Consider the following 20,140-nt stretch of genomic DNA (forward strand, 5'->3'; position numbering starts at 1 on the left):
GGGGAAGGATAACCAGTTTGCGACAGGTAGGGACAGAGCGTGCAATCAAAAGAATGCACTAACAAACCGGGTCCATATAAAGACTAGCATAAAGACACTTTACCTGAATGCACGTAGCATTCGAAACAAAGTGAATGAGTTGATGGCACAAATCAGTACAAATGGGTATGATTCTGTGGCCATTACAGAAACGTGGTTGCAAGGTGACCAGGACTGGGAACTGAATATGCAGGGGTATCAGACATTTCGGAAGGATAGACAGGAAGGAAAAGGAGGCGGGGTAGCTCTGTTAATTAAAGATAACATCAGGGCGGTAGTGAGAGACGATATAGGCTTTAAGGAGCAGAATGTGGAATCGTTGTGGGTGGAGATAAGGAATAGTAAGGGGAGAAAGTCACTGGTGGGCGTGGTCTATAGGCCCCCAAATAATAACTTTGAGGTGGGTCGGGCTATAAACAAGCAAATAATGGATGCGTGCAAAAACGGAACAGCAATAATCATGGGGGATTTTAACCTGCATATTGATTGGTTGACTCAAGTCGGATGCGGTGGACTTGAGGAAGAGTTCTTAGAATGCTGTCGGGATAGTTTCCTCGAACAGTATGTTACAGAACCTATGAGGGAGCGAGCTATCTTGGATCTGGTCCTGTGTAATGAGACTGATAAAATTAATGATCTTCTTGTGAGGGATCCTCTTGGAATGAGTGATCACAATATGGTTGAATTTATAATACAAATGGAGGGAGAGAAAGTAGGGTCCCAAACCAGTGTCCTCTGCTTGAACAGAGGGGAGTACAATAGGATGAGGGCAGAATTGGCTAATGTAGACTGGGAGCACAGACTAGTTGGTAGGACAGCTGAGCAACAGTGGCGGATTTTTAAGGAGATTTTTCTCAGTACTCAGCAAAAATATATTCCTGTGATAAAAAAGGAATGTAAGAAAAGGGATAACCAGCCGTGGATAACGAAGGAAATAAAGGAGAGTATTAAATTAAAAACCGATGCGTACAGAGTGGCCAAAACTAGTGGGGAATTAGAAGATTGGGAAAACTTTAAAAAACAACAAAGAACTACTAAGAAAGCGATAAAGGAAGGAAAGATAGATTATGAAACTAAACTAGCACAAAATATAAAAACTGATAGTAAAAGTTTTTACAAATATATAAAAAGGAAAAGAGTAGCTAAAGTAAATGTTGGACCCTTAGAAGAAGAGAAGGGGGATTTAATAATGGGAAACGAGGAAATGGCCGAGGCCTTAAACAAGTTTTTTGTGTCAGTCTTCATGGTAGAGGACACAAATAGCTTACTGAAAATTGATGGTTGTGGGACTTTGGGGGGGGGGGGGGGGGGGGGGGGTGGGGGTCCTTCAAACGATTACTATTACGAAAGAGGTAGTGCTTGGTAGGCTAATGGGACTAAAGGTAGATAAGTCCCCGGGGCCGGATGGAATGCATCCCAGGGTACTGAAAGAAATGGCAGAAATAAGGCTAGCACGAGGGGACATAGCTTTAAATTGAGGGGTGAGAGATATAGGACAGATGTCAGAGGTAGGTTCTTTACTCAGAGAGTAGTAAGGGCGTGGAATGCCCTGCCTGCAGCAGTAGTGGACTCGTCAACATTAAGAACATTCAAATGGTTATTGGATAAACATATGGATGATATTGGAATAGTGTAGATTAGAGGGGCTTTAGATTGGTTCCACTGGTCAGCACAACATCGAGGGCCGAAGGGCCTGTACTGCGCTGTAATGTTCTATGTAATAGCGGATGCGTTGGTTGTAATTTATCAAAATTTGCTGGATTCTGGGTAAGTGCAGGCTGATTGGAAAACAGCTAATGTGACGCCACTGTTTAAAAAAGGAGGTAGACAAAAGGCAGGTAACTACAGGCCAGTTAGCTTAACATCCGTAGTTGGGAAATTGCTGGAATCCATCATTAAAGAAGAAATAGCAGGACACCTGGAAAAAAATGGTTCGATCAAGCAGACGCAGCATGGATTCATGAAGGGAAAGTCGTGTTTGACGAATTTACTGGATTTTTATGAAGATGTAACGAGTGCGGTTGACAGAGGGGAACCGGTGGATGTGTTGTTTTTGGATTTCCAGAAGGCGTTCAATAAGGTGCCTCGCAAAAGGTTGCTGCAGATTAGGGTACACGGAGTTGGGGGTAAAGTGTTAGCGTGGATTGAGGATTGGCTATCTAACAGGAAGCAGAGAGTTGGAATAAATGGGTGCTTTTCTGGTTGGCAGTTGGTGACTAGTGGCGTGCCGCAGGGATCGGTGCTGGGGCCTCAACTGTTTACCATATACATAGACCACCTGGAGGAGGGAACCGAGTGTAGGGTAACAAAGTTTGCGGATGATACAAAGATGAGTGGGAAAGCGAATTGCGTGGAGGATGCGGAAAGTCTGCAGAGAGATTTGGATAGGCTGAGTGAGTGGGCGAGGATCTGGCAGATAGAGTATAACGTTGACAAGTGTGAGGTTATCCACTTTGGAAGGAATAATAGTAAAATGGACTATTATTTAAATGGTGAAAAATTACAACATGCTACTGTGCAGGGATAGATAGGAGGTTCTATGGTAGCAAAAGAGACTCACGGATGGTATGTTGCCTACCGGATGCCAAGGTCCGTGACGTCTCAGACCGTGTTTTCTGGATTCTGAAGGGGGAGGGGAAACAGTCACAAGTCGTGGTACACATTGGTACCAATGACATAGGTAAGAGAAGGGACGGAGATTTAAAGCAGGAATTTCTGGAGCTGGGCTGGAAGCTGAGAGCCAAGACAAAACATGTGGTCATCTCTGGTACGTTGCCGGTGCCACGTGATAGCGAGTTGAGGAACAGGGAGAGAGTGCAGTTAAACATGTGGTTGCAGGGATGGTGTAGGAGGGAGGGTTTCAGATACGTGGATAATTGGAACACATTCTGGGGAAGGTGGGACCTGTACAAACAGGACGGGGTGCACCTGAACCAGAGGGGCACCAATATCCTAGGAGGGAAATTTGTTACGGCTCTTCAGGGGGGTTTAAACTAATTTGTCAGGGGAGTGGGAAAAGGAATTGTAGTCCAGAAGTCAGTGAGGGTGATGAGGTATTGGGGAAGGTATCAGGGTCAAGGGTGGGTACCGGTAGACAGGAAGGTGGGTTGAAGTGTGTCTACTTCAATGCAAGGAGCATCCGGAACAAGGTAGATGAACTTGGGGCGTGGATTGGTACTTGGGACTACGATGTTGTGGCCATTACGGAGACGTGGGTAGAACAAGGACAGGAATGGTTGTTGGACGTTCCGGGGTATAGATGTTTCACTAAGTGTAGGGAAGCTGGTAAAAGAGGTGGAGGAGTGGCATTGTTAATCAAGGATAGTTTAACGGCTGCGGAAAGGCACTTCGAGGGGGATCTGCACACTGAGGTAATATGGGCTGAGGTTAGAAATAGGAAAGGAGCGGTCACGTTGTTAGGAGTATACTATAGGCCCCCAAATAGTAATAGAGATGTGGAGGGAGAAATTGCTAAGCAGATTATGGATATGTGTGGGGGTCACAGGGTAGTTGTCATGGGGGACTTTAACTTTCCAAATATTGATTGGAACCTTTGTAAGTCAAATAGTTCGGATGGGGCAGTTTTTGTGCAGTGTGTGCAGGAGGGTTTCCTGACACAATATGTGGATAGGCCGACAAGAGGTGAGGCCACATTGGATTTGGTACTGGGAAATGAACCGGGCCAAGTGTTAGATTTGGTTGTGGGAGAGCACTTTGGAGATAGTGACCACAATTCGGTGTCTTTTGTTATTGCAATGGAGAGGGATAGGGCCGTACGGCAGGGCAAGATTTACAATTGGGGGAGAGGTAATTATGATGCGATTAGGCAAGAATTAGGGGGCATAAGTTGGGAACAGAAACTGTCAGAGAAAGGAACTAATGAAAAGTGGAACTTTTTCAAGGAACAAATACTGGATGTCCTTGATAGGTATGTCCCTGTCAGGCAGAGAGGAAATGGCCGAGTGAGGGAACCATGGTTCACGAAAGAGGTGGAATGTCTTGTGAAAAGGAAGAGGGAAGCTTGTGTGGGGATGAGAGACCAAGGTTCAGATGGCTCGATTGAGGGTTACAAGTTAGCAAGGAATGAGCTGAAAAAGGGGCTTAGGAGAGCTAGGAGGGGACACGAGAAGTCCTTGGCGGGTCGGATCAAGGAAAACCCCAAGGCTTTTTATTCTTATGCGAGGAATAAAAGAATGACCAGGGTGAGGTTAGGGCCGGTCAAGGACAGTAGTGGGAACTTGTGTATGGAGTCAGTAGAGATAGGCGAGGTGATGAATGAATACTTTTCTTCAGTGTTCACCAAGGAGAGGGGCCATGTTTTTGAGGAAGAGAAGGTGTTACAGGCTAATAGGCTGGAGGAAATAGATGTTCGGAGGGAGGATGTACTGGCAGTTTTGAATAAACTGAAGGTCCCCTGGGCCTGATGAAACGTATCCTAGGATTGTTTGGGAGGCAAGGGATGAGATTGCAGAGCCTTTGGCTTTGATCTTTGGGTCCTCGCTGTCCACGGGGATGGTGCCAGAGGACTGGAGAATGGCGAATGTTGTTCCTCTGTTTAAGAAAGGGAATAGAAATGACCCTGGTAATTATAGACCGGTTAGTCTTACTTCGGTGGTTGGTAAACTGATGGAAAAGGTCCTTAGAGATGGGATTTACGACCATTTAGAAAGATGCGGATTAATCCGGGATAGTCAGCACAGATTCGTGAAGGGCAAGTCGTGCATCACAAATTTGATAGAATTTTTTGAGGAGGTAACTAAGTGTGTTGATGAAGGTAGGGCAGTTGATGTCATATACATGGATTTTAGTAAGGCGTTTGATAAGGTCCCCCATGGTCGGCTTATGATGAAAGTGAGGAGGTGTGGGATAGAGGGAAAGTTGGCCGATTGGATAGGTAACTGGCTGTCTGATCGAAGACATAGAACATAGAACATAGAACATTACAGCGCAGAACAGGCCCTTCGGCCCACGATGTTGCACCGACCAGTTAAAAAAAAAACTGTGACCCTCCAACCTAAACCAATTTCTTTTCGTCCATGAACCTATCTACGGATCTCTTAAACGCCCCCAAACTAGGCGCATTTACTACTGATGCTGGCAGGGCATTCCAATCCCTCACCACCCTCTGGGTAAAGAACCTACCCCTGACATCGGTTCTATAACTACCCCCCCTCAATTTAAAGCCATGCCCCCTCGTGCTGGATTTCTCCATCAGAGGAAAAAGGCTATCACTATCCACCCTATCTAAACCTCTAATCATCTTATATGTTTCAATAAGATCCCCTCTTAGCCGCCGCCTTTCCAGCGAAAACAATCCCAAATCCCTCAGCCTCTCCTCATAGGATCTCCCCTCCATACCAGGCAACATCCTGGTAAACCTCCTCTGCACCCTCTCCAAAGCCTCCACATCCTTCCTGTAATGTGGGGACCAGAACTGCACACAGTACTCCAAGTGCGGCCGCACCAGAGTTGTGTACAGTTGCAACATAACGCTACGACTCCTAAATTCAATCCCCCTACCAATAAACGCCAAGACACCATATGCCTTCTTAACAACCTTATCTACTTGATTCCCAACTTTCAGGGATCTATGCACACATACACCTAGATCCCTCTGCTCCTCCACACTATTCAAAGTCCTCCCGTTAGCCCTATACTCAACACATCTGTTATTCCTACCAAAGTGAATTACCTCACACTTCTCCGCATTAAACTCCATCCGCCACCTCTCGGCCCAACTTTGCAACCTGTCTAAGTCTTCCTGCAAACTACGACACCCTTCCTCACTGTCTACCACACCACCGACTTTGGTGTCATCAGCAAATTTGCTAATCCACCCAACTATACCCTCATCCAGATCATTAATAAATATTACAAACAGCAGTGGCCCCAAAACAGATCCCTGAGGTACACCACTTGTAACCGCACTCCATGATGAATATTTACTATCAACCACCACCCTCTGTTTCCTATCCGCTAGCCAATTCCTGATCCAATTTCCTAGATCACCCCCAATCCCATACATCTGCATTTTCTGTAGAAGCCTACCATGGTGAACCTTATCAAACGCCTTACTAAAATCCATATATACCACGTCCACTGCCTTGCCCCCATCCACCTCCTTGGTCACTTTCTCAAAAAACTCAATAAGGTTAGTAAGGCACGACCTACCTGCCACAAAACCATGCTGACTATCACCTATCAATTCATTACTCTCCAAATAACTATAAATCCTATCCCTTATAATTTTTTCCAACATCTTGCCGACAACAGAAGTGAGACTCACCGGTCTATAATTCCCGGGGAAGTCTCTGTTCCCCTTCTTAAACAATGGGACAACATTCGCTAACCTCCAATCTTCTGGTACTATACCAGAGGCCAACGACGACCTGAAGATCAGAGCCAGAGGCTCTGCAATCACTTCTCTTGCCTCCCAGAGAATCCTTGGATAAATCCCATCCGGACCAGGGGATTTATCTATTTTCAGACCCTCCAGAATATCCTGCACATCCTCCTTATCAACTGTAATACTGTCTATTCTACTCCCTTGCAACCCAGTGTCCTCCTCAGCTATATTCATGTCCCCTTGCGTGAACACCGAAGAGAAATATTGGTTCAATGCTTCACCAATCTCCTCCGGTTCCACACATAACTTCCCTCTGCCATCTATAACTGGCCCTAAACTTGCCCTAACCAACCTTCTGTTCTTGACATACCTATAGAACGCCTTAGGATTCTCTTTAACCCTATCCGCCAAAGTCTTCTCATGTCCCCTTTTAGCCCTTCTAAGCTCGCTCTTCAACTCCCTCTTAGCCAATCTAAAGCTTTCTAGTGCACTACCCGAGTGCTCACGTCTCATCCGAACATAAGCCTCCTTTTTCTTTTTAACCAACAAAGAAACTTTTTTGGTGCACCACGGTTCCCTAGCCCTACCAATTCCTCCTTGCCTGACAGGGACATACCTATCACAGACTCGCAGTAGCTGCTCCTTGAAAAAACTCCACATGTCGGACGTTCCCAGTCCATGTAATCTCCTAGTCCAACCTATGTTTCCTAATTCTCTCCTAATAGCCTCATAATTACCCTTCCCCCAGCTAAAACCACTGGCCCGAGGTTCATGCCTATCCCTTTCCATCACTAAGGTGAACGTAACCGAATTGTGGTCACTATCACCAAAATGCACACCAACTTCCAAGTCTAGCACCTGGTCTGGCTCATTTCCCAGCACCAGATCCAATATAGCCTCACCTCTAGTTGGCCTGTCTACATACTGAGTCAAAAAACCTTCCTGCACGCTTTGAACAAAAACTGACCCCTCTAACGAGCTAGAGCTATAACAATTCCAGTCAATATTAGTCAAGTTAAAATCCCCCATAACAATTGCCCTATTACTTTCACTCCTAAGCAGGATTGACTCCGCAATCCTTTCCTCAACCTCTCTAGAACTTTTAGGAGGTCTATAAAAGACTCCCAACAGGGTGACCTCTCCTCTCCTATTTCTAATCTCCGCCCATACTACCTCAACAGATAAGTCCTCATCAAACCTCCTCTCTGACACTGTGATACAATCTCTGACCAATAATGCTACCCCTCCCCCTCTTCTACCTCCTTCCCTACTTCGACTAAAACATTTGAACCCCGGGACCTGCAGCATCCATTCCTGCCCCTGCTCTATCCATGTCTCTGAAATAGCCACAACATCGAAGTCCCAGGTACTGATCCACGCTGCAAGTTCACCCACTTTATTGCGAATACTCCTGGCATTGAAGTATACACATTTCAAACCCTGCTCCACCCCACCTCTGCAATGCCGTGCATTGCAGTCCCCATCCATGCATCCCTCACTTTCAGCCCCACTACTCAGGATCCCTCCCCCCCCCCGAATCAGTTTAAACCTCCCTGCATGGCCTTAGCAAATTTACCCCCCAGGATATTGGTCCCCTTCTGATTAAGGTGTAGACCATCCTTCTCATAGAGGTCACACCTTCCCCAGTACGAGCCCCAATTGCTTAAGTACCTGAACCCCTCCCTCCTGCACCATCCCCTCAGCCATGAATTCAAACCTTCCCTCTCCCTATTCCTCTCTAAACTATCCCGTGGTACAGGCAAGAGTCCAGAGATAACCACTCTGTCAGTCTTGGCCTTTAGTTTCCACCCCAACTCCATAAATCCCTGCCTAATATCCCCTTCCCCTATCCTCCCTATGTCGTGTGTCCCCACATGTACAATAACTTGTGGTTTATCTCCCTCCCCCCTAAGAGTCCTGAATACCCTGTCAGACACATCCCGGACCCCAGCCCCTGGTAGGCAACACACCAACCCTGAGTCCCTACCTTTAGTTCCGACCCTCCTATCTGTCCCCTTAATTGTGGAGTCCCCAATCACAAGGCCCAGTCTTTTACAGCCCCTAACCACCTGAGCTTTCTCACTCGGCTCACCCCCAGAGATCTGCTCTCTATGCTCAGTTGATTCCTCCTCAACTGTAGCCTCCAGCACCGAAAACCTATTATGGAGGGGAACCGCCCCAGGGGATTGTCTTCCCGATTGCTTCTTACCCCTCCTCCTGGCATTGACCCAAGCCTCATTTCTAGGAGTTACTATTTCTCTATAACTCCTATCAACTTCCACCTCCGCCTCCCGAATTATGCGGAGTTCCTCTACCTCCCCCTCCAGCTCCTTTACACGCTCCTCCAGAAGCTGCAATCTAATGCACTTCTTACAACTAAAATCTCCTGAAACACTACTGGATTTCCTCACCACATACATCCCACAGGAGATGCAGCATACTGCCTGAACTGCCATCCCTGAAGCCATTACCAGCAAGAAAAAAAGAAAACAAAAAACTTCCCCACACTTATAATTAGGTTAGAGGAGGATGGAAGGGTGGGATCCTCTACCAGTGTAGAGGATCGGGTATCTCCTCTGCACCAATTTATAGGGCTAGGGGCCCGAGAGAAAAAAAAACTACTACTGAGGGGGAACCTCCCAGGTAACTGACTTTTAAAGTTAAAATAAAAACCCTTCCCAGACTCCTTTGCTGCCCACTTCTAGTTTTCACTTTAAACTTGAAAAACTGCTGTTAAAGTAAAGGCCAAAAAAATACACACACTAGCTGACTAATTAAATAAATAAACAATTCAATTAATCCAATTAATCTCTTACCAGCACTGCTGCTTTTCAATCACCCCTCTCAGCTTGCTCCAGTGGATCAATGAGGGGGAACCTCCCAGGTAACTGACTTTTAAAGTTAAAATAAAAACCCTTCCCAGACTCCTTTGCTGCCCACTTCTAGTTTTCACTTTAAACTTGAAAAACTGCTGTTAAAGTAAAGGCCAAAAAAATACACACACTAGCTGACTAATTAAATAAATAAACAATTCAATTAATCCAATTAATCTCTTACCAGCACTGCTGCTTTTCAATCACCCCTCTCAGCTTGCTCCAGTGGATCAATGAGGGGGAACCTCCCAGGTAACTGACTTTTAAAGTTAAAATAAAAACCCTTCCCAGACTCCTTTGCTGCCCACTTCTAGTTTTCACTTTAAACTTGAAAAACTGCTGTTAAAGTAAAGGCCAAAAAAATACACACACTAGCTGACTAATTAAATAAATAAACAATTCAATTAATCCAATTAATCTCTTACCAGCACTGCTGCTTTTCAATCACCCCTCTCAGCTTGCTCCAGTGGATCAATGAGGGGGAACCTCCCAGGTAACTGACTTTTAAAGTTAAAATAAAAACCCTTCCCAGACTCCTTTGCTGCCCACTTCTAGTTTTCACTTTAAACTTGAAAAACTGCTGTTAAAGTAAAGGCCAAAAAAATACACACACTAGCTGACTAATTAAATAAATAAACAATTCAATTAATCCAATTAATCTCTTACCAGCACTGCTGCTTTTCAATCACCCCTCTCAGCTTGCTCCAGTGGATCAATGAGGGGGAACCTCCCAGGTAACTGACTTTTAAAGTTAAAATAAAAACCCTTCCCAGACTCCTTTGCTGCCCACTTCTAGTTTTCACTTTAAACTTGAAAAACTGCTGTTAAAGTAAAGGCCAAAAAAATACACACACTAGCTGACTAATTAAATAAATAAACAATTCAATTAATCCAATTAATCTCTTACCAGCACTGCTGCTTTTCAATCACCCCTCTCAGCTTGCTCCAGTGGATCAATGAGGGGGAACCTCCCAGGTAACTGACTTTTAAAGTTAAAATAAAAACCCTTCCCAGACTCCTTTGCTGCCCACTTCTAGTTTTCACTTTAAACTTGAAAAACTGCTGTTAAAGTAAAGGCCAAAAAAATACACACACTAGCTGACTAATTAAATAAATAAACAATTCAATTAATCCAATTAATCTCTTACCAGCACTGCTGCTTTTCAATCACCCCTCTCAGCTTGCTCCAGTGGATCAATGAGGGGGAACCTCCCAGGTAACTGACTTTTAAAGTTAAAATAAAAACCCTTCCCAGACTCCTTTGCTGCCCACTTCTAGTTTTCACTTTAAACTTGAAAAACTGCTGTTAAAGTAAAGGCCAAAAAAATACACACACTAGCTGACTAATTAAATAAATAAACAATTCAATTAATCCAATTAATCTCTTACCAGCACTGCTGCTTTTCAATCACCCCTCTCAGCTTGCTCCAGTGGATCAATGAGGGGGAACCTCCCAGGTAACTGACTTTTAAAGTTAAAATAAAAACCCTTCCCAGACTCCTTTGCTGCCCACTTCTAGTTTTCACTTTAAACTTGAAAAACTGCTGTTAAAGTAAAGGCTAAAAAAATACACACACTAGCTGACTAATTAAATAAATAAACAATTCAATTAATCCAATTAATCTCTTACCAGCACTGCTGCTTTTCAATCACCCCTCTCAGCTTGCTCCAGTGGATCAATGAGGGGGAACCTCCCAGGTAACTGACTTTTAAAGTTAAAATAAAAACCCTTCCCAGACTCCTTTGCTGCCCACTTCTAGTTTTCACTTTAAACTTGAAAAACTGCTGTTAAAGTAAAGGCCAAAAAAATACACACACTAGCTGACTAATTAAATAAATAAACAATTCAATTAATCCAATTAATCTCTTACCAGCACTGCTGCTTTTCAATCACCCCTCTCAGCTTGCTCCAGTGGATCAATGAGGGGGAACCTCCCAGGTAACTGACTTTTAAAGTTAAAATAAAAACCCTTCCCAGACTCCTTTGCTGCCCACTTCTAGTTTTCACTTTAAACTTGAAAAACTGCTGTTAAAGTAAAGGCCAAAAAAATACACACACTAGCTGACTAATTAAATAAATAAACAATTCAATTAATCCAATTAATCTCTTACCAGCACTGCTGCTTTTCAATCACCCCTCTCAGCTTGCTCCAGTGGATCAATGAGGGGGAACCTCCCAGGTAACTGACTTTTAAAGTTAAAATAAAAACCCTTCCCAGACTCCTTTGCTGCCCACTTCTAGTTTTCACTTTAAACTTGAAAAACTGCTGTTAAAGTAAAGGCCAAAAAAATACACACACTAGCTGACTAATTAAATAAATAAACAATTCAATTAATCCAATTAATCTCTTACCAGCACTGCTGCTTTTCAATCACCCCTCTCAGCTTGCTCCAGTGGATCAATGAGGGGGAACCTCCCAGGTAACTGACTTTTAAAGTTAAAATAAAAACCCTTCCCAGACTCCTTTGCTGCCCACTTCTAGTTTTCACTTTAAACTTGAAAAACTGCTGTTAAAGTAAAGGCCAAAAAAATACACACACTAGCTGACTAATTAAATAAATAAACAATTCAATTAATCCAATTAATCTCTTACCAGCACTGCTGCTTTTCAATCACCCCTCTCAGCTTGCTCCAGTGGATCAATGAGGGGGAACCTCCCAGGTAACTGACTTTTAAAGTTAAAATAAAAACCCTTCCCAGACTCCTTTGCTGCCCACTTCTAGTTTTCACTTTAAACTTGAAAAACTGCTGTTAAAGTAAAGGCCAAAAAAATACACACACTAGCTGACTAATTAAATAAATAAACAATTCAATTAATCCAATTAATCTCTTACCAGCACTGCTGCTTTTCAATCACCCCTCTCAGCTTGCTCCAGTGGATCAATGAGGGGGAACCTCCCAGGTAACTGACTTTTAAAGTTAAAATAAAAACCCTTCCCAGACTCCTTTGCTGCCCACTTCTAGTTTTCACTTTAAACTTGAAAAACTGCTGTTAAAGTAAAGGCCAAAAAAATACACACACTAGCTGACTAATTAAATAAATAAACAATTCAATTAATCCAATTAATCTCTTACCAGCACTGCTGCTTTTCAATCACCCCTCTCAGCTTGCTCCAGTGGATCAAGACAGAGGGTGGTGGTGGATGGAAAATTTTCGGACTGGAGGCAGGTTGCTAGCAGAGTGCCACAGGGATCAGTGCTTGGTCCTCTGCTCTTTGTGATTTTTATTAATGACTTAGAGGAGGGGGCTGAAGGGTGGATCAGTAAATTTGCTGATGACACCAAGATTGGTGGAGTAGTGGATGAGGTGGAGGGCTGTTGTACGCTGCAAAGAGACATAGATAGGATGCAAAGCTGGGCTGAAAAATGGCAAATGGAGTTTAACCCTGATAAATGTGAGGTGATTCATTTTGGTAGGACTAATTTATATGTGGATTACAGGGTCAAAGGTAGGGTTCTGAAGACTGTGGAGGAACAGAAAGATCTTGGGGTCCATATCCACAGATCTCTAAAGGTTGCCACTCAAGTGGATAGAGCCGTGAAGAAGGCCTATAGTGTGTTAGCTTTTATTAACAGGGGGTTGGAGTTTAAGAGCCGTGGGGTTATGCTGCAACTGTACAGGATCTTGGTGAGACCACATTTGGAATATTGTGTGCAGTTCTGGTCACCTCACTATAAGAAGGATGTGGAAGCGCTGGAAAGAGTGCAGAGGAGATTTACCAGGATGCTGCCTGGTTTGGAGGGTAGGTCTTATGAGGAAAGGTTGAGGGAGCTAGGGCTGTTCTTTCTAGAGCGGAGGAGGCTGAGGGGAGACTTAATAGAGGTTTATAAAATGATGAAGGGGATAGATAGAGTGAACGTTCAAAGACTATTGCCTCGGGTGGATGGAGCTATTACAAGGGAGCATAACTATAGGGTTCGTGGTGGGAGATACAGGAAGGATATCAGAGGTAGGTTCTTTACGCAGAGAGTGGTTGGGGTGTGGAATGAACTGCCTGCAGTGATAGTGGAGTCAGACACTTTAGGAACATTTAAGCGGTTATTGGATAGGCACATGGAGCACACCAGGATGATAGGGAGTGGGATAGCTTGATCTTGGTTTCAGATAAAGCTCGGCACAACATCGTGGGCCGAAGGGCCTGTTCTGTGCTGTACTGTTCTATGTTCTATGTGCAGAGGGACCTGGGTGTCCTTGTGCATGAATCACAAATCTCAGTTTGCAGGTGCAGCAGGTGATCAAGGTGGCAAATGGAATGTTGGTCTTTATCGCGAAGGGGATGGAGTATAAAAGCAGGGAGGTCTTGCTGCAATTGTACAAGGTACAGGTGAGGCCGCAACTGGAATACTGTGTGTGATTTTGGTCCCCTTATTTGCGGAAGGATGTATTGGCCTTGGAGAGAGTACAGAGAAGGTTCACCAGGTTGATACCGGAGATGAGGGGGTTAACTTATGAGGAGAGATTGGGTCTGTACTCGTTGGAGTTTAGAAGGCTGAGGGGAGATCTTATAGAGACATATAAGATAATGAAGGGACTCGACAGGGTAGAGGCAGAGAGATTCTTTCCACTTAGAAAGGAAACAAGAACTGGAGGACACAGCCTCAAAATATGGGGGAGTCAGTTTAGGACAGAGTTGAGGAGGAACTTCTTCTCTCAGAGGGTAATGAATCTCTGGAATTCTCTGCCCATTGAAGCAGTGGAGGCTACCTCGTTAAATATGTTTAAGTCACAGGTAGATAGATTTCTGATCAATAAGGGAATTAAGGGTTATGGGGAGCGGGCGGGTAAGTGAACTAAACCACTATCGGATCAGCCATGATCTTATTGAATGGCGGGGCAGGCTCGAGGGACTAGATGGACTCCTCCTGCTCCTATTTCTTATGTTCTTATGTAATTCTGTTTCCTAACTAAAGATTGAAACAAAATACTGCGGATGCTGGAATCTGAAACAAAAACAGAAAATGCTGGAAAATCTCAGGTCTGACAGCCTCTGTGGTGAAGGAATAGAGCCAGCGTTTCGAGTCTAGGTGACCTTTCGTCAGAGCTGAGATTTTCCAGCATTTTCTATTTCTGTTTCTAACTAAAGGTGTTGGGATATTCAGGTCTTGGTAATGTATCTGTCTGATCACAATTTGGCAGTTGAAATATTTGAGCCAATGATTTAATTATGCTGTGCAACCTACATGGATCTCACATGGCAGTACCATGTGCCAATGGAAATAGTGGTTCTCCGGCATCAACTGCACATCAAGCAATTTAGTGTCAGAGTTAAACAGCGCAGAAAAGGCCTTTCAGCCCATCAAGTCTGGTTGGCACGGTGGCTAGCACTGCTGCCTCACTGCGCCAGGGATCTGGGTTCGATTCTGGAAGCTTGGGTCACTGTCTGTGCGGAGTCTGCACGTTCTGCTCCGGTTTCCTCCCACAGTCCGAAAGACGTGCTGGTTCGAGTGCATTGGCCATGCTAAATTCTCCCTCAGGTATACCCGAACAGGTGCCGATGTGTGGCGACTAGGGGATTTTCACAGTAACTTCATTGTATTGTTAATGTAAGCCTACTTGTGCCACTAATAAATAAAAGTCTGCATTGACAATATCTATCACTAAAGTCCCACCAATCCCATTTTCAATGTTTCAAGTGTTCATCCAAATATTTTTTGAAGGTTGTAAGGTTTCCAGCCTCCGCTACCTTTCCAGGCAGCGCACTCTAGATTCATACAATGCTCAGTGAATCCCCTCCGAATCTCCTGCCCCTTTAACTTAAAATGACACCTCCTCATGACTGACCTCTCAAACAGCTGCTCCTTATTCACTCTGTCCATAATCCTCAATCTTATACACCTCAGTCATATAAACATTGAAACAAAGAAAATAGGAGGAGGCCATACGGTCCTTCAAGCTTGTTCTGCCATTCATTATGATCTTGGCTGATCATCAAATTCAACATCCTGATCCCCCCTTCCCCCCATATCCCTTGATCGCTTTAGCCCCAAGAGCGAAATCTAATTTCTTCTTGGAATCAGACGTTTTGGCCTCAACCACTTTCTGTGGGAGTGAATTCCACACATTCACCACCCTCTGGGTGAAGAAATTTCTCCTCACCCTCAGTCCTTCTCTGCTCTCGAGAAAAACAACCCAAGCCTATAGTCTTTCCTTTTGGCTCAAATGCTCCATCCCAGTCAATGTCCTGGTGAACCTCCTCTGCAACCCCTCTCGTGCAATCACATCCTTCCTATAGTGAGGTGGCCAGAACTGCACACAATACTCCGTGGAATCATAGAATCATAGAGCGCAGAAAGACGCCCTTCAGCATTTCGAGTCTGCACCAACACGCAAGGAACACCTGAACTCCCACCTAATCCCATCTACCAGCACTTGGCCCACAGCCTCTTTGAGCGGCGCACTGTCGGGTGGTCAGTGCTGAGGGAGCGGCGCACTGTCGGGTGGTCAGTGCTGAGGGAGCGGCGCACTGTCGGGTGGTCAGTGCTGAGGGAGCGGCGCACTGTCGGGTGGTCAGTGCTGAGGGAGCGGCGCACTGTCGGGTGGTCAGTGCTGAGGGAGCGGCGCACTGTCGGGTGGTCAGTGCTGAGGGAGCGGCGCACTGTCGGGTGGTCAGTGCTGAGGGAGCGGCGCACTGTCGGGTGGTCAGTGCTGAGGGAGCGGCGCACTGTCGGGTGGTCAGTGCTGAGGGAGCGGCGCACTGTCGGGTGGTCAGTGCTGAGGGAGCGGCGCACTGTCGGGTGGTCAGTGCTGAGGGAGCGGCGCACTGTCGGGTGGTCAGTGCTGAGGGAGCGGCGCACTGTCGGGTGGTCAGTGCTGAGGGAGCGGCGCACTGTCGGGTGGTCAGTGCTGAGGGAGCGGCGCACTGTCGGGTGGTCAGTGCTGAGGGAGCGGCGCACTGTCGGGTGGTCAGTGCTGAGGGAGCGGCGCACTGTCGGGTGGTCAGTGCTGAGGGAGCGGCGCACTGTCGGGTGGTCAGTGCTGAGGGAGCGCCGCACTGTCGGGTGGTCAGTGCTGAGGGAGCGGCGCACAGTTGCCCGAGGCTGGAATTCGACCCGGGTCCCTGGTGCTGTGAGACAGCAGTGGTAACCACCGTGCTGCCCACATTAATAGCTTCCTGAGCACAAACGTGTTGTCACATTATATTATGATGTGGAGATGCCGGCGTTGGACTGGGGTAAACACAGTAAGAAGTCTCACAACACGAGGTTAAAGTCCAACAGATTTATTTGGTAGCAAAAGCCACACAAGCTTTCGGAGCGCTGCTCCTTCGACCTGACGAAGGAGCAGCGCTCCGAAAGCTAGTGGCTTTTGCTACCAAATAAACCTGTTGGACTTCAACCTCGTGTTGTGAGACTTCTTACTGTGTTTACGACATTATATTATCGCAGTGACCACACTTCAAAATACTTAATTATCTGTCACGCTCTTTGAAACGTCCAAAGTCTCAAAAGGTTCTTTTGAAATTAACATTTTTCCCCTCAGTCCCGAATGCAGACAGGTGCAATGTTCCCTCATAATCAGCTCATTACTCACCTTCGTGCACTGACTCCAGTAATGTTGGAGAAGGAGCTTCAGCATGCCCCTGCAGTTGATCTTTTGCTTGATATCTTGAAACAGGCCCAGAGAGGAAGGTGCGGGTGGTTACGCAGGCCAAGCGTGGCAGCACTGGGAGAGAGAGAGAGAATGGGGTTAGAAATGCATACAAATACAGCACACACTGGCCTTCGCCCACTACACTAGCAAATATTCCCAATCACATTGAATCACACTCAGGCCACAGTCAGGCAACAACAATCTGTATTTATATAGCAGCATTTATGTAGAAAACCATGCAGAAAAATGATACCAAACAACAATGTCACCGATTCCGACAGATGACTGATAGCTGTGGTCAATGAAGTGGGTTTGAAGGAGCATCCTGAGGGTGAAGAGAAATCCCTGGAGCCCAGGGCCCAGCCGCGTCTCCAGTCTCTCACTGAGATCAGGGCTGAACGGTTCCTGAAAACAGTTCATTCTCCAATACGCAATAAAAGCAGCTTACTGTGAATGCTGGAATCTGAAAACAAAAACCCGCATTTGCCCTAATTCCCAAAACCAGCGAAGCCTCAGAAATAGAAATCCATCGAGTACTGTCTGAAATAAACTAACCCCCACAATCCAGCTTTACGACCTTTCCACCCTTCACCCCAGAATCTGTTTGACAGTGCAGCACTCCCTCAGTACTGACCCTCTGACGGTGCGGCACTCCCTCAGTACTGACCCTCTGACAGTGCGGCACTCCCTCAGTACTGACCCTCTGACAGTGCAGCACTCCCTCAGTACTGACCCTCTGACGGTGCGGCACTCCCTCAGTACTGACCCTCTGATAGTGCGGCACTCCCTCAGTACTGACCCTCTGACAGTGCGGCACTCCCTCAGCACTGACCCCCTGACAGTGCGGCACTCCCTCAGCACTGACCCTCTGACAGTGCGGCACTCCCTCAGCACTGACCCTCTGACAGTGCGGCACTCCCTCAGCACTGACCCTCTGACAGTGCGGCACTCCCTCAGCACTGACCCTCTGACAGTGCGGCACTCCCTCAGCACTGACCCTCTGACAGTGCGGCACTCCCTCAGCACTGACCCTCTGACAGTGCGGCACTCCGTCAGTACTGACCCTCTGACAGTGCGGCACTCCCTCAGTACTGACCCTGTGACAGTGCGGCACTCCCTCAGTACTGACCCTCTGACAGTGCGGCACTCCCTCAGCACTGACCCTGTGACAGTGCGGCACTCCCTCAGTACTGACCCTCTGACAGTGCGGCACTCCCTCAGCACTGACCCTCTGACAGTGCGGCACTCCCTCAGTACTGACCCTCTGACAGTGCGGCACTCCCTCAGCACTGACCCTCTGACAGTGCGGCACTCCCTCAGCACTGACCCTCTGACAGTGCGGCACTCCCTCAGTACTGACCCTGTGACAGTGCGGCACTCCCTCAGTACTGACCCTCTGACAGTGCGGCACTCCCTCAGCACTGACCCTGTGACAGTGCGGCACTCCCTCAGTACTGACCCTCTGACAGTGCGGCACTCCCTCAGCACTGACCCTGTGACAGTGCGGCACTCCCTCAGTACTGACCCTGTGACAGTGCGGCACTCCCTCAGCACTGACCCTCTGACAGTGCGGCACTCCCTCAGCACTGACCCTGTGACAGTGCGGCACTCCCTCAGTACTGACCCTCTGACAGTGCGGCACTCCCTCAGTACTGACCCTCTGACAGTGCGGCACTCCCTCAGCACTGACCCTCTGACAGTGCAGCACTCCCTCAGTACTGACCCTCTGACAGTGCGGCACTCCCTCAGCACTGACCCTCTGACAGTGCAGCACTCCCTCAGTACTGACCCTCTGACAGTGCGGCACTCCCTCAGCACTGACCCTCTGACAGTGCGGCACTCCCTCAGCACTGACCCTCTGACAGTGCGGCACTCCCTCAGCACTGACCCTCTGACAGTGCGGCACTCCGTCAGTACTGACCCTCTGACAGTGCGGCACTCCCTCAGTACTGACCCTGTGACAGTGCGGCACTCCCTCAGTACTGACCCTCTGACAGTGCGGCACTCCCTCAGCACTGACCCTGTGACAGTGCGGCACTCCCTCAGTACTGACCCTCTGACAGTGCGGCACTCCCTCAGCACTGACCCTCTGACAGTGCGGCACTCCCTCAGTACTGACCCTCTGACAGTGCGGCACTCCCTCAGCACTGACCCTCTGACAGTGCGGCACTCCCTCAGCACTGACCCTCTGACAGTGCGGCACTCCCTCAGTACTGACCCTGTGACAGTGCGGCACTCCCTCAGTACTGACCCTCTGACAGTGCGGCACTCCCTCAGCACTGACCCTGTGACAGTGCGGCACTCCCTCAGTACTGACCCTCTGACAGTGCGGCACTCCCTCAGCACTGACCCTGTGACAGTGCGGCACTCCCTCAGTACTGACCCTGTGACAGTGCGGCACTCCCTCAGCACTGACCCTCTGACAGTGCGGCACTCCCTCAGCACTGACCCTGTGACAGTGCGGCACTCCCTCAGTACTGACCCTCTGACAGTGCGGCACTCCCTCAGTACTGACCCTCTGACAGTGCGGCACTCCCTCAGCACTGACCCTCTGACAGTGCAGCACTCCCTCAGTACTGACCCTCTGACAGTGCGGCACTCCCTCAGCACTGACCCTCTGACAGTGCAGCACTCCCTCAGTATTTACCCTCTGACAGTGCGGCACTCCCTCAGCACTGACCCTCTGACAGTGCGGCACTCCCTCAGCACTGACCCTCTGACAGTGCGGCACTCCCTCAGCACTGACCCTCTGACAGTGCGGCACTCCCTCAGCACTGACCCTCTGACAGTGCAGCACTCCCTCAGTACTGACCCTCTGACAGTGCGGCACTCCCTCAGTACTGACCCTCTGACAGTGCGGCACTCCCTCAGCACTGACCCCCTGACAGTGCGGCACTCCCTCAGTACTGACCCTCTGACAGTGCGGCACTCCCTCAGCACTGACCCTGTGACAGTGCGGCACTCCCTCAGTACTGACCCTGTGACAGTGCGGCACTCCCTCAGCACTGACCCTCTGACAGTGCGGCACTCCCTCAGCACTGACCCTGTGACAGTGCGGCACTCCCTCAGTACTGACCCTCTGACAGTGCGGCACTCCCTCAGTACTGACCCTCTGACAGTGCGGCACTCCCTCAGCACTGACCCTCTGACAGTGCAGCACTCCCTCAGCACTGACCCTCTGACAGTGCGGCACTCCCTCAGCACTGACCCTCTGACAGTGCGGCACTCCCTCAGTACTGACCCTCTGACAGTGCGGCACTCCCTCAGCACTGACCCTCTGACAGTGCGGC

The 20,140-nt window shown here is 47.7% G+C and overlaps 1 protein-coding gene across 1 annotated transcript in view; it reads right to left on the reverse strand.

Moving 5' to 3' along the window:
- The window catches only part of mrps2 (mitochondrial ribosomal protein S2), a 44,680-nt gene that overhangs the window by 22,965 nt on the left and 1,575 nt on the right, over nucleotides 1-20,140 (reverse strand). Inside the window, exon 2 of the mRNA XM_078226148.1 lies at nucleotides 16,791-16,922. Within this exon, the coding sequence (XP_078082274.1) occupies nucleotides 16,791-16,922 (132 nt within the window). The remainder of the gene's footprint in view (nucleotides 1-16,790; nucleotides 16,923-20,140) is intronic.

This window comes from Mustelus asterias, chromosome 13, assembly GCF_964213995.1.
Source record: "Mustelus asterias chromosome 13, sMusAst1.hap1.1, whole genome shotgun sequence".
NCBI lineage: Eukaryota > Metazoa > Chordata > Chondrichthyes > Carcharhiniformes > Triakidae > Mustelus > Mustelus asterias.